Source organism: Ambystoma mexicanum, chromosome 13, assembly GCF_040938575.1.
Source record: "Ambystoma mexicanum isolate Mex_15411 chromosome 13, UKY_AmexF1_1, whole genome shotgun sequence".
NCBI lineage: Eukaryota > Metazoa > Chordata > Amphibia > Caudata > Ambystomatidae > Ambystoma > Ambystoma mexicanum.
In genome coordinates, this window is record NC_090938.1 from 621399747 (window position 1) to 621412503 (window position 12757).

The 12757-nt window shown below is 43.8% G+C and overlaps 1 protein-coding gene across 2 annotated transcripts in view; it reads left to right on the forward strand.

Annotated features, from left to right (window-relative positions):
- LOC138521570 (keratin, type I cytoskeletal 19-like) overlaps nt 1-12757 on the forward strand; it is a 58703-nt gene that overhangs the window by 26177 nt on the left and 19769 nt on the right. The window contains exons 4-5 of one of the 2 annotated variants that reach the window (XM_069634513.1): nt 425-581; nt 3185-3346. In XM_069634513.1, coding sequence (XP_069490614.1) covers nt 425-581; nt 3185-3346 — 319 coding nt within the window. The remainder of the gene's footprint in view (nt 1-424; nt 582-3184; nt 3347-12757) is intronic. The other variant, XM_069634514.1, reaches the window with a different exon arrangement.

Sequence of the window (12757 nt, forward strand, 5' to 3'; positions counted from 1 at the left end):
CTCAGAAGGATGAAAGGCTGAGTTGAGGTGTTTAAGAACAGACTAAATCAGTGACTAACCCCCTGAAGTGTTCCTGAAATAAACCTTTAACTAATAGAATTCCAGAAAGTCAAATTATTTGGTATTCCTATTCTTTCTTATTTAGGGTCACTGTTTTTTAAATTATTTTTGTTAAGAGTCCTGAACAAGATAGCCTGCCACTCCTTAAGCTAAGAGCCACATGGCACTGGCACCGCCCTAGGAGCTTTTTATGGGTAGCAAGGGAGACCACAGGGGTAGCAAGGGAGACGTCAGGGGTCGCAATTGCGACCCCTGGCCACCCCTAAATGACATCCCTGGGTGATGGGGCCTGCAACAAAACCAAGAGTGTGACATGACCAGTGATATGATTCAGGAAGTACTGCACTGTGCTTGCTTTTGCTAGGTACGCGTCGTGTCTGACAATGCGACAGGGGTTGGAGCGGGACACCGATCAGCTGCGCAGAGCACGCGACGAGCTCACCCTGAGGAATAGCAACCTGGAGATGGAGATTGAAGGCCTGAATGAGGAGCTGATTGACCTGAAGAACAGCCACAAGGGGGTAGGCCACGGTGCACTTTGGGCAGCGGGAAGGTTGGTGCAGCCACACAAGCAGGCTGGAGGTGATAGACTAAATACTAACAAGAAATGGCAACAGTACTACCACGGGCAGTGTAAAAATAACAACTGTATTTGTAATCTACATTTTGTTTTAAACCAAGAAATACATTTCCGTGCCAGAATAATATCTTCTTTTAGTGTCGCTTTTCAGATATAGTTTGGAGGACTTTTAACACGGTCACTAACAGGCCTTAGTAGAATCTACCTGAATGGCACTTGTTCTTTCGACCTCAGAAGGATAAAAGGCTGAGTTGGCCCTTATGTGGATTCGAACCACAGAATACACCGAACACAAACACCAAGAGGCCACACGTGGTAACCACAAGAACCAGGAAGGTCCTGGGTGTGCATGCGCTTGGGTGTAGGGTAGTATATTGTCTGCCATCCTTAACAGAGAGACTTTTCCTCACTTCCTTTTCTGCCAAACAGTGCTGCAGTCACAATTTCATGACCGTGTGGCCCATTGCCCCAGGTTTTTTGGTTGTAGCCCTGGATAGAAACTCAGCGGCTACACCCAAAAAGCTAGCTAGCCCCGACAGTCCTGACATTAGCGTAACCCTGGATCTTTTCCAGACCTAGCAATACCCCTGTGTGTGGGCCTGCACCATATAAACCTGGGCTTAGTGCGGGGCTCCCTGCGTGCTGTTACCTCACACAATGGCAGGTTGAACCCTATAGGAAAGGGGGCAGGCCTAGCCCCTCATGCTACACCCCGCCCAGGGCACTGCTGGCAAATATCATCCATGCAACCATTACATATTGTAAAAAAGCATCTTACGCAGGGAATGCCTCCGCCACCATGCTTATTATGAAATACAGACAAATTAATAAGTATAAAGGGTGCCACGCTTGCAGATTGTAAGGACGCAGTATGCCGATGTGGCATCCCCTAGTGAGATACCCTAGGCGGCAATGTAACAGTGCCGCGCCCTAGAATGGGGCGCCTCTTCTATGGCTTCAATGTGTGGAAATCTCTTGACATGTTGCTTGGCATTGTTAGCAACAGTGTTTGGCTTAATTGCTCTCTAAACCCAGGTGTCAACGGCAACCGAGACTAAAAATAGCCTCTCGCTCATTAGGAAAGGCTTGATGCGAACTGCCAGGTGGCAGTCAGACCTTAATCCCACACTGGTCTGACAAGTTCAAAGCAACGTGCTGCTCAAGGTAACCAAAGGCAACTGTAAAATAAAGCAAAACTATACATCTAACAGAATCATGAAAAATGTATAAACATGTTTGGGGAGAAATCCTTTCCACTTGTTTCACCAATGGGTCCTAACTGACATGAAGAGAATATAGGGACACATTGCAAGTTTGGTGGTATCTCGGCAGTAAATCCACCCAGATACCACCTAATGGATTTACCATTACTGCCACTTGGTCTAGCAGAATTACCTCCGGGTTACAATTGGTGGTATGGCAGTGTTAGTCCCTATTTATGGAGTCCATAAGACTCCATGGTGAGTTCAGTGGAATTGACACTGGAGGTAATTCCGCTGGCCTTAATTGCACAAAATGGTCGTATTTTGGCAGTAAAATGGCGGAATTACCTACAGCAATTTGCCGGAGGTTTTTCCTGCACCCCACCACCAAAACCATAGTTGGGTGGTGAGGTAATGCTGTGGTAATGCAGTGGTAATTCTGTTACTGCCATTTTGAACTGCACCACTCAACTCATGAAGAGGCTCCGAATTTGCTGGTGCGGTAAATATGACAGCAAAGTAGTGGTAAAGGAATTACTGCCACGTTCGCGCACGTCACATTTCCAATCATTGCTGGTTAAGTGGAGGAGACATCTCCAGCATGCAGCTGAAGGTCTTTCCTCCACTTTAACACTAACAATTGGCAGAACTTTCACAGTGACATTTACCGGCTGCCATAATTCCTCAAAACAATACCCTGCTTGCACCCAGGCTGCAAACCCGCCAGACTGAGTGGCAGTAACGGACAACACGTTTGGTGGTATTTTCATCTGAAATACTAGCAAAATGTATTGGGGACGATAACGATAGCTTGGTGTAGAAAGCAGTAGTTCCCAAGATCTGCGTGTACCCTGTGGGTCCCAGCTTCGAAATCCTGCAGAAACTACCCAGCATTTCATCACTTCAATGTTGGAATAACGAGTGGTTAATAAAACACACACATTATTAAAGTCTGAAGCTCCCTACTCTCAAACTCTTAACACTGTCAATCATGGTGCTCTCTGCTCCTTATTCTGTCTTTGCAGGAGCCCCTGCTTCTCTCACTGTCCCTTTATCCATCTCACAGTCCCCACACTATCCGTTCATGTGCCCCGATGCCCTCATATGTTCAATCTTGATGCCCCAAGAGCTTAACACTGCCTTGCCATGTGTCCGCAGCTCCTCACAGTGTCTATTACGGTGCCCATCTTCTCACACTGTCTATTTATCTGCCCCAATGTCTTCACACTGTCTGTTCAGGTTCCCTTAGATCCTCACACTGCCTACACATGTATTCCTGGTTCCTCATACTCTCTGTAGAGGTGCCCCAAGCTCCTTAGTAACCTATTTTATTCTGTTTTAGGACCAGGTCAACATGAGCAGCAACATGAGCGGCGAGGTCAATGTGACTCTGGATTGTGGGCCTAACATCGATCTGCAGAAGGTGCTTGCCGAGATGAGGGACCAATACGAGGCCATCACCGCAAAGAACCGAAGTGAGGCAGAGAGGATGTACCAGGCAAAGGTGAGTGGACCTCCTTGAGATTGTAGGATGGCCTAGGAGAGTGTTAGAACTATCACCCAAATGTTGTGTATGGATCCCAACTTCATTCTGATTATTGTTCCTCGGAAATATAGTTAAAAAAAGCTTAAACTGAGTGGGAGTGGGTTCTCGAAATCTGGCTCACCAAAGTAGCAACAGCCTGCGAGAGCCAATGCAACATTGACGCTGAAGATCCACAAATCCAACCTTCACGCCCCTTTGAATGACCATTTTGACTGCCTTCTTGCACAAACTACCCCAGTTATGTTGGGTTTGTTGAGAGACAGTTGAATATGTCATCCATAGCTTCTGCCCCTATCCACACCAATACCGCAAAGATGAGATACGTTACTCCCTGAGACAGCCCTTCCTCCCTTATCCCTCACTGGTACAGCAGGGCCTGGGGACGATGTGATCTGAAGATGACTAACGTTGTAACAGTAAAAGTGCATTCATTAGACACAGAGCAAATATGGACTCCACAAGAAGAACACGTACAATAGTTAATGTATGCCTTTAGACAGGAATAATACTAACATTGCATCCATAAGACAGGAAGTATATTAACATGATCAATGTATAAGGTAAATGCAACATGAACAACACGTGAATATATCTCGCTAACATGGAAATGAGAGTGCAGTTGGGTAGCCATCGTCTTAAAAATGGAAGCCACAGTATGTCTCAGAAATAGCAAAGGCCTCAAGGCTTCCTCGAAAGGCTCAACAGGCTGAATCCACAAAAAGACATATCTGTGCGGAGTTTAGACAGTAGCTGGCAATAAGTACCAAGATTAGAGGAAATATGGGGGGATGAAAACAGTGGAACAAAGGCACAAGATAACGGTTCCCAAGACGCACGCAGCATACTCATAGATTAAGTCTTCAGAAAAGCACATACAGCCTTTGATAGCCAGGTGCAGTATAACAGCAAGCCAAAAGACTCCATGAAGAATAACCCAACAGTGTCCCGAGTGGCAAGAGAAAACACAAGAAAGACATTGATATTAGCTAAACCCTTAATAAATAGACGGTAATTCAAATTCATGCACGGCTCTTCGCACGTTACCCAGACATGGAAAACACTGTCCATTCATTAGAGGTGAGCACAGATATGGCACCTGCGATACTCCCTAAAATCAAACATAGACACAAATCACTGCACAAAGTCAAATACAAAGGGATTGCCCGGTCTTTTGGCCTGAGAATGAGGGATGGTAACTTTTAATTGGAAGAAGAGCAGTCCATGGGCCTCTCTCCCCCACTCTAGGTCTGGCTTATATTTTGATGACCTGTCAAGTGTCCAAGGTTGGTTAGTAAGGAGCCAACCTATCAAAATCCTTGGTGTTGCCCCGCCCATGAAATAGTATGCCAACCAACTACTTGGGGTAGAGATGATGCATTTTAAACTTTATCAATATGAGGTGGTTCCAGATGGAGCCATCAGATACTTGTAACCCAATTAAATGTTTATCCCCTAAAGAATCTATATACAGCCAAACCCACTAACCTATCCTCCTTCCCCATGGATTTTGTGAACTGATATAACGTTCTGACATCATTAATGAAGTGTTCTACTACTTTAGCAATTTTTTGTATTATACACTTGTTGAGAGCAGCAGAGAATTGAATGCCTGTATGCTGCCCCGGCTTTGTCTTGATGTGAATAAAGCTGGGTTTTGCCGTGCAATTTGTCTACTCCATCATTGAGTCTTGTTTGGACTGAGTTTGATACCTCTGGGCCTATTTGGGATTTTGGAGCCTGCTCTTCGGGTTAATGAAGCAGAGCAACACACAACAGCCCCGGACTCACTTGGAAGTGTTCTTGCATTGGGGCTGTCCTTCTCGGTGATTTGTGTTCTGAGGACATGAGGACATGAAATAGCGTGCAGGGACACCCTTCGCAAGTGTCAAGCCTATGGAGAGGATGCAACACATGGGAAAAGAAACGAGTGTCAAGGCAAGGATACGACAGCTTGAAGTATTTGGTTCCTAAGTTGCTTCATCTAGGCTTGTCTATCTGCCTGAGCACCTTTAATTGTCTCATTATTTAAGGTTTTTATATTTTAAGTTTTCTACTGCTTCCAGATTGGCCTTATGGCAGTGCCAAAGTGAGGACAGGACATAGGAGCACCTCCGGGTTCAGTGGGAAGTGGGAAGAGCCATGCCTTTATGGACCTCCTGTTTCAATGTAGTCTGGGTTGTGGGGATTGTGCAAGGAAACGCATTCCATAGCTTTTGTTGCTTGATAGGAGAAGTCATGCCTCCTCCGTTGTCTCCTGGTGGGTCTCTGCTGGTAAATGTTGGCCATCTGCCCACACGAGGGCACATGTTTCCCTGTGATTATGGCACTTGTTGATAAGCAACAGAGAGACTTGCTTATGACAGGGTCGATGTGAGGTACACTGTGCCTTAGAAGACACAGGAGTGAGCAGAGTGGTAGATATAGCTCCTGTTTCCAAAGATTAAGCCTCACTCTCCTGCTAGAGTATTCCTGAAAGACATAACCTGATGATTCCGAATGCAGGCTATTGAAGTGAAGTCATTAAGGCACTTACTCCTGCAATCCTGCTTTTTAGCATCAGGGACATGAAGATTCTCTCCTAAGTGAGTTGCTGGAAACAAATGGTTATAGCCATTACTCCCAGCATGGAATCTGGCCAAAATATTCTACGGAATAGAGTAGGGGTGCCTCAAACACAATAATTTCAGTCGGATTAGAATGTGATTTTGGTCCATTTTGGCACTTCCACTGGTGGTAGGACTGAAGAAAAGACTGTGGTTGCACAGCAAGTAACACGGACATTCTGACAACTCCTGAAATCAATGCTAAACTTAGTGAGACTCTCCCATACAGTCTGCACATCATCAAATAACACATAATCCAACACACACACACACACACACACATATATATATATATATATATATATATATATATATATATATATATATATATATATATATATATATGTATATTCATTTATAATTCTAAAGTATACACGTGCTTTGAGGACACGGAATGCACATAGACACATACCCAGAGATATCCTCAGCCTGGGATCCAGACCCTCCTCCTCTTCTAATATTCTGTGAGGTGAGGGTCTCCTCATGTACAGTGGGACCAAAAGCAGCGTCAGGTTGTGCAGCCATTTTATCCCCAGTTCCAAATTCTGAAGCAAATTGATTGAGCTTAAATGGTTCATGGCTAGAATCACTTCAATGTTAGGGTCAGGGGTTTGAAAAATTAAATGAGCACTAAACAATTGTTTGTCGAATACAAAGAGCCGTGGTCATTCCTCTAATCCCTACATGCTCTTTTTGCATATTGGTCAGGTGTGCATGTTGCTGCTTTTTGTGCCCTCCCCATTTCTCATATGGGTATTGTGAAAGAGTGCTATAGCAGCATGCAAGACTCTCATCTGGGAATTACAGCCTATCAGAGAATCATTTATATTATTTATTTATTTATTTTATTTTGGTGTGAAGGCACAACATGTTGTTTCGCTCTCAAAATGCCCTTCCTCCTTGAAAAGGATTACGCTCAGATTAAAACCCATGATGTGGGACTTCTATGTGCGCCAAGCAACCTTTAATTTAGCATATTCCTGCCACTGCTTGGTCGGCTGTGCTGCACTTGTTACAGTGTGCATAAGCGCTAATTAACCAAAATAGAACATTCCAAACACAGTCGTTGCCCATGCAGCCCGGCCTTCTGGTCCTGGGAATTTCTGTAGGAAAAACCAGCACCCCTGTAAGCAGAATGCACCCTCAGAGGAATGGCGACACTTTTTCAGGATACATGTGATGAGAATCCATGCCTCCAAATACCAAGCCAGTCCCCACCTTGGGGGATGCCTCTGTCACTGGTGCCCTCATTCTTCTTTAACCCATAAAAAACACACCCCCACCCCCTCCTTCAAGAAGGCTGTGGTTTTTCTACGGTTGTGCAGCAGTCTAAGCAGGATGGCACAGCTATTTATGTTATAATGCTCTCAGAAATGTGGCCGTCTGAGCTCAACTTCTATTTGCTTACTGCAGCCTCTGAGCTGAAATGTCAGGGTAGTGTTGAAGTCTCCGTACAGTCTTTGAGCTCAACATCTGTTGTCGTCATGCACACCGAATATGGATATCCTGACCCTTACTGCTATCTTAAGGATGCTCCAATACAATAATCGATGAAGCTCAAGCTCCATCCTTTTAAATGATGATTTTCCTCAGATGGGAGCACTGCTCCAGGGAAGCCACTGGGCCTTTGCTGCTAAATCACTTATTCACTTACATGATAAGTGACGAAGGCAACCACTGGCTCCTGGAAAGAAGCTTGGAAAGTGTGAGACTCAACAAAAGACAGTTCAAGCCTTTGAGTTTTATGTTATCAGAAGGTGAAATTGCAAGTAGTAGCGCAGTACTCCAGGCTGATTCACAAAAAGGTAACTGTGAGTAACCCTGACTTACTCTTGATTTACTCCTAGTAGGTCAGAGGTAGGCCAGAGTTACTGATGTTAACTTCTTTTGTGAATCAAACAGCCCTATCCAGGTTTAAGTCATGGGTAAGTCAGAGTTACTCAGTGTAACCTACTTGTGAATCAGCCCCATGGCTTGGTAAATGTCCTCGGACAAGAGAAGTTTGGCGAGATATTTTAATACATGAGTTAATGATCAGGGGTGGACTGGGGTCCAAAAGAGGCCCTGGAAATAATGTTCAAAGTGGCCCCATATGACACATTTTCAGCAAGCCCAATGCTTCTCCTATGAGGACATTTGGAAATGCCACACAAAAGAGGCCCAGGGTGCAGAGGCCCACCGGGAAATCTCCAGAGTTCCTTATAGGCCAGTCCACCCCTGTTAATGATCCGTGGAATTACTGTGATATTTCAGTGGACAGATTTGGGCAGCATTTCTGTGATACCTTCTGCAGGGAATAGTCTGCCCTAACGACATTCTGCTACATTTCCCATAACCAGCATACCAGGGAACATGTTCTGCCTGTCATCTTAACCCTGCAGTTGGATGTCTAAAGGTCAGAGACCTGTTTTTTATCATTTTTTCTTAATTATTATAAAGGTCATTTGCATTTCTTCGTATTTGGCTTGAGTCCTTCAGTGGACAGAGATTTAATAAACTTGCCAAACTTGTCTATTTAGTCCACACTGTGCATTTTCTATGTCATTATGACACCCGAAGAATGCTTCACTGACAACAAATTCCAGCTCATTATTGTACCCCAAAAATATAGTCATTCAACACCATTCCCTAATGATTAAGCTTTTAAAGCTATTGTACTAAGGTCAGCATCTGTGTTATTGAGGAATCAGAAAGCATAGTTCACTGTTCGCATTTTCCAAAGTGCTCGGATGTTAACATTTAACTCATGAGTGAATGTCTAAATGTAATCCACTGAGCACTTTGCCCACATCGTTGATGTGGGGAAAGTATTGTTCTAGGAGCCCACATTTCATTGCATCTACACGCCCCAAAATATAAGTCATTCAGCTCAAAACCCTCTAATTTATACAGCTTGATCTAAAGGCCACTGATCCCAACTTGATATGATAGGTTATTTATAACACGGTTAATACCCAGAGGTTTTTAAGCGCAGACCCGGGGATCGAACCTGCATTACTCCGTGTCGTCTTGCTTCCAAGGTGAGCACATTGCCCCTGAGTTATCTTCCCGAGACTTTCTTCTCATTAATGATCCTGAAACTGTCTGTACTGCCCACAGTGCCACTTGATTAATGCTTAATCCTGCAAAGGCAGCCTGATCTGATCTCAATTTCTCTGATCGCTGAACCTGTGTGAGAGATCGAGGCAAATCAAAATCCTTAATAGAGTCTACTGGAGCCCTGAACGATTGGAGAAAAGGGGTATGTCGGACTCGAGTGAATGTTGGGGTTGTTCAGGTGTGGTAGGAACATTGGAGCACATGCTTTGGAATTGTGTATGTGTGCGTGACTTTTGGTCTGCAGTATGTGTGTGAGAGTGCTTGGTGAGCCTATCGATCTTGATTTCAAGACGATGATACTTGGCTGTGACGATTTAATATATACATTGTCGACATCTCAGAAGAAATGGCTTCTTATGGGAGCTTTAATTTGTAAGAAAATTATTCTGCGTGGTTGGACGTCTCGGCTTGCTCCGCAACCGGCAGATTGGATTGATGAAATGTATAAAGTAGCGGACATGGAAAATACAATTTACAGGAGACAGCGGAAAATTATGATTTTTGATAAAAGTTGGGGAAAGTTTTTAGATATGTACTAGTTCCATTGTGACATTGAGTGTTGGTGGGAGAGGGGTTGGAGCTTGCAATTGTTTTTTGATCTCTGGTGTTTTCATATTATCTTGTTATAAGATATGTTTGTGTGTTTCTGTTCACTACTGCTGTTTTCATGTTATGTATATATCTGAGTATAAATGAAGAATAACAAAAAATCCTTCTCATTATTGCATTATAAAATATGAAAGACAGCCCTCAAGTTCTTAATTAATCCACCCTGGCATACAATGTCCCCAGACCCTATGTTTTTAATAAAGTAACTATAAAAGTAGTCTATGGGACTCAACCTCTATCTAGTTAAATCAACCTGAAATGTAGATTACTGTTTAGACTTCAATATTTGTATTTCTATTTATTTGTTATTTATTAAGCGCTTTATGCCAAAGCGCTGGACATAAAAATGGTTACAGTACACTAACATGACATTTGGTAGCTTCACGGAAGTGTTTAAATAAAAGACAAAATACACTGAAAGTTTAATATGGTTAAGAGCAGCTAGGCGTTAGGATTGGAGAAGATGGGATTTTGGAGATGTGCGAAAGGCAGAGTAGGAGGTAGTAGAACGGAGAAGGAGGGGGAGAGAGTTCCAATGATAGGGAGCAAGAAAAGAAAAAGAACGGAACTGGGATTGGGCACAGGGGGGTGGGGTGAGAGACTGTTAGCAAAAACTGGGATTCTGAACGAAGAGAGAGAGCAGGCGTGTAGAAGAAGACCAAGGAAGAGAGATACATGGGAGCAAAACCGTGGAGGGATTTAAAAACCATACAAAGAAAGTTGAATTTGAGCTGGAGGAAAATGTCAGCTAGCCAAGCGAAGACAGAGATTGTAAAATGGAGTCGCCGGGAGATAACGGGTAGAGAAGATGTATGGATGCATGCATGAAAAGGGATTTATGAGGGCTAAGAAGGGAAAGGGGAGACCAAAGAAGGTAGAAGAACAGTAAAAAAGGCAAGAAAAATATAAAGATGAGATGAGAAGTTTGCTAGCACCAAAAGTCCAAAAGGCCAGGCTTTATAAACGTTAAAAAGATGGAAATGGCAGAACCGAGAGATAGTGGAGATGTGAGGGGAGAAGGATAAGGCTGTATAAAAGTTGCGAACAGTACTAGAGAGTGGTAAAGAGGAAGGGGGAATGGAGACAGAGGAGGGAGGGGAAGGTGAGGAAATGGCAGGAAAGAAAATAATTTCCGTTTTTGAGGGGTTTAGAACCAGAAAGTGGTCTGGCATCCATGATTTAATAGACAGGAAGATAGGTTACTGTGAATGGCAGGAGTAAAGGTGGGGAAAGAGAGAAATAGTTGGGTGTCGCCAGCATAGAAGTGGTGGGAGATCTCAAAGGACGAGGTATTAGCAGCAAGAGGAGAGGTGTAGAGGAAGAAGAGGAAAGGGCCAAGAACCAGAGCCTTGAGGGACATCCTGAAGGAGGGGGAAGTGTGTGAGAAGAGGAACTAGCCCAGCAGACAGAATACGTACGGTCAGAAAGATAGGAGCTAAACCATGCAAGGAAAGAGTTGTCAAACCAAAATGAGGCTAGAGAGGCCAAAAAGAGGGTGTGGTCAACAGTGTCAAAAGCCACAAAGAGGTCTAGAAGTATGAACAGAGAGGAATGCTTCGAGCAACGTGCAGATATGAGAGAATTACAAACAGAGAGACGAGCAGTCTCAGTTGAGTGTGAGGGACGAAAGCCAGATTGAAGTGAAGGAAGGATAGAGTTGTCCTTGACAAAGGAGCAAACCTGAGTATAGACGAGTTCCTCAAGAGGTTTTGAGAGATAAGGAAGAAGTGAGATAGGCCAGAAATTAGAAGGCAAAGGGGTCGCGAAGGCTTCTTAAGAATGGGGAGAATAGAGGTATGGTTTAAGCAGGAGGGAACAATAGAGGTCAAGAAAGAGGTGTTAAGAAACGTGGTAAGGTACGAGACAAGAGAAGGATAGACTTTGGGAATTAGGGAAGATGGAATGGAATCGAGAGAAGAGCCAGTGGGATGTGAGTGAGTAAGAAGTGTTGAGGTTTCTAAGTTGGTGATGGGGAAAGGAGGAGATTATAGAGATAGGGGAATACAGAGAAAGAGAGGAGACAGTAGGACCAATGGTAGCACAAAGAGAAGCAACTTTGGCAGAGAAATATGTTGCAAAGTCAGCAGCAGTGAGAGTAGAGTGAAGAGAATGATCAGGAGTAGGAGGTTGGCGCAGTACTTGCTGCAATTAACAGAGATGAGAAGAAAGCCAAGGTTGAGAGGATTTGTGAAAGGGAGAAAAGCAGGATAAATGGTATCAAGTGAGGAGGAAAGGGAGGAAGAAAGAGATGTTACAGCATCGTCAGCTGAGAGGGCGGAGAATGTGGAAAGAGACAGAAGAGCGGAAATACAAGAGGAGATAAATAGGGGGATAAATAGGGGGCTATTGAAGGAACAGAGATTGCAACAGAGATAGGTGGGTGCCTCAGGTCCATAAATGCTTCTCAGATATAGTCCACTGACTATATCTTCCCTGGAACTCATGGACAGCAAAATACAGCCCTTTAAACTAGACTTAATTTCATGACTGCTCCTCAAGTATACTCTAATGTACTTCTAATTCATGGACTCCCAAATATAATCCATACAGATAGACCTCCATCTCAACATATTCTTCTGAAATACAGTCTACTGAGCATAACGTCCATATAACGATGGACCTCTAACTATAGTCCATTGCCCTAGACTTTCCCTTTACTAATGCCCCTCAAATGTAGTCCAAAGAGCATAATCTTCCTCTAATCTTTAGAGTTTAACATATAGCCTATTGGTCAAAATTTCCCTCTCATCGGAGTGTTCTCAAATATAGTCCATTGAGCAGAACTTCCAACTAATGATGGACCCCCACATGTAGTCCATTACGATAGACATCCCTCCTTTCATTGCTCTTCCAATATAGTCCAAAGAGCATAACTTCCCTCTAATTTATGGAATCTAACATATGATCTATTTATCTAGACTTCAGAGTTCACCTCTGATAAGACACAACTTCAAGGCACCATTACAGCTTTTCTATTCAGAATGGTTCTTATTTCAGCATGCATTGCCTAAGCCTACACACCTGCTTGCCTAAGATCCTTTTCGCGGGACAGTGAGTG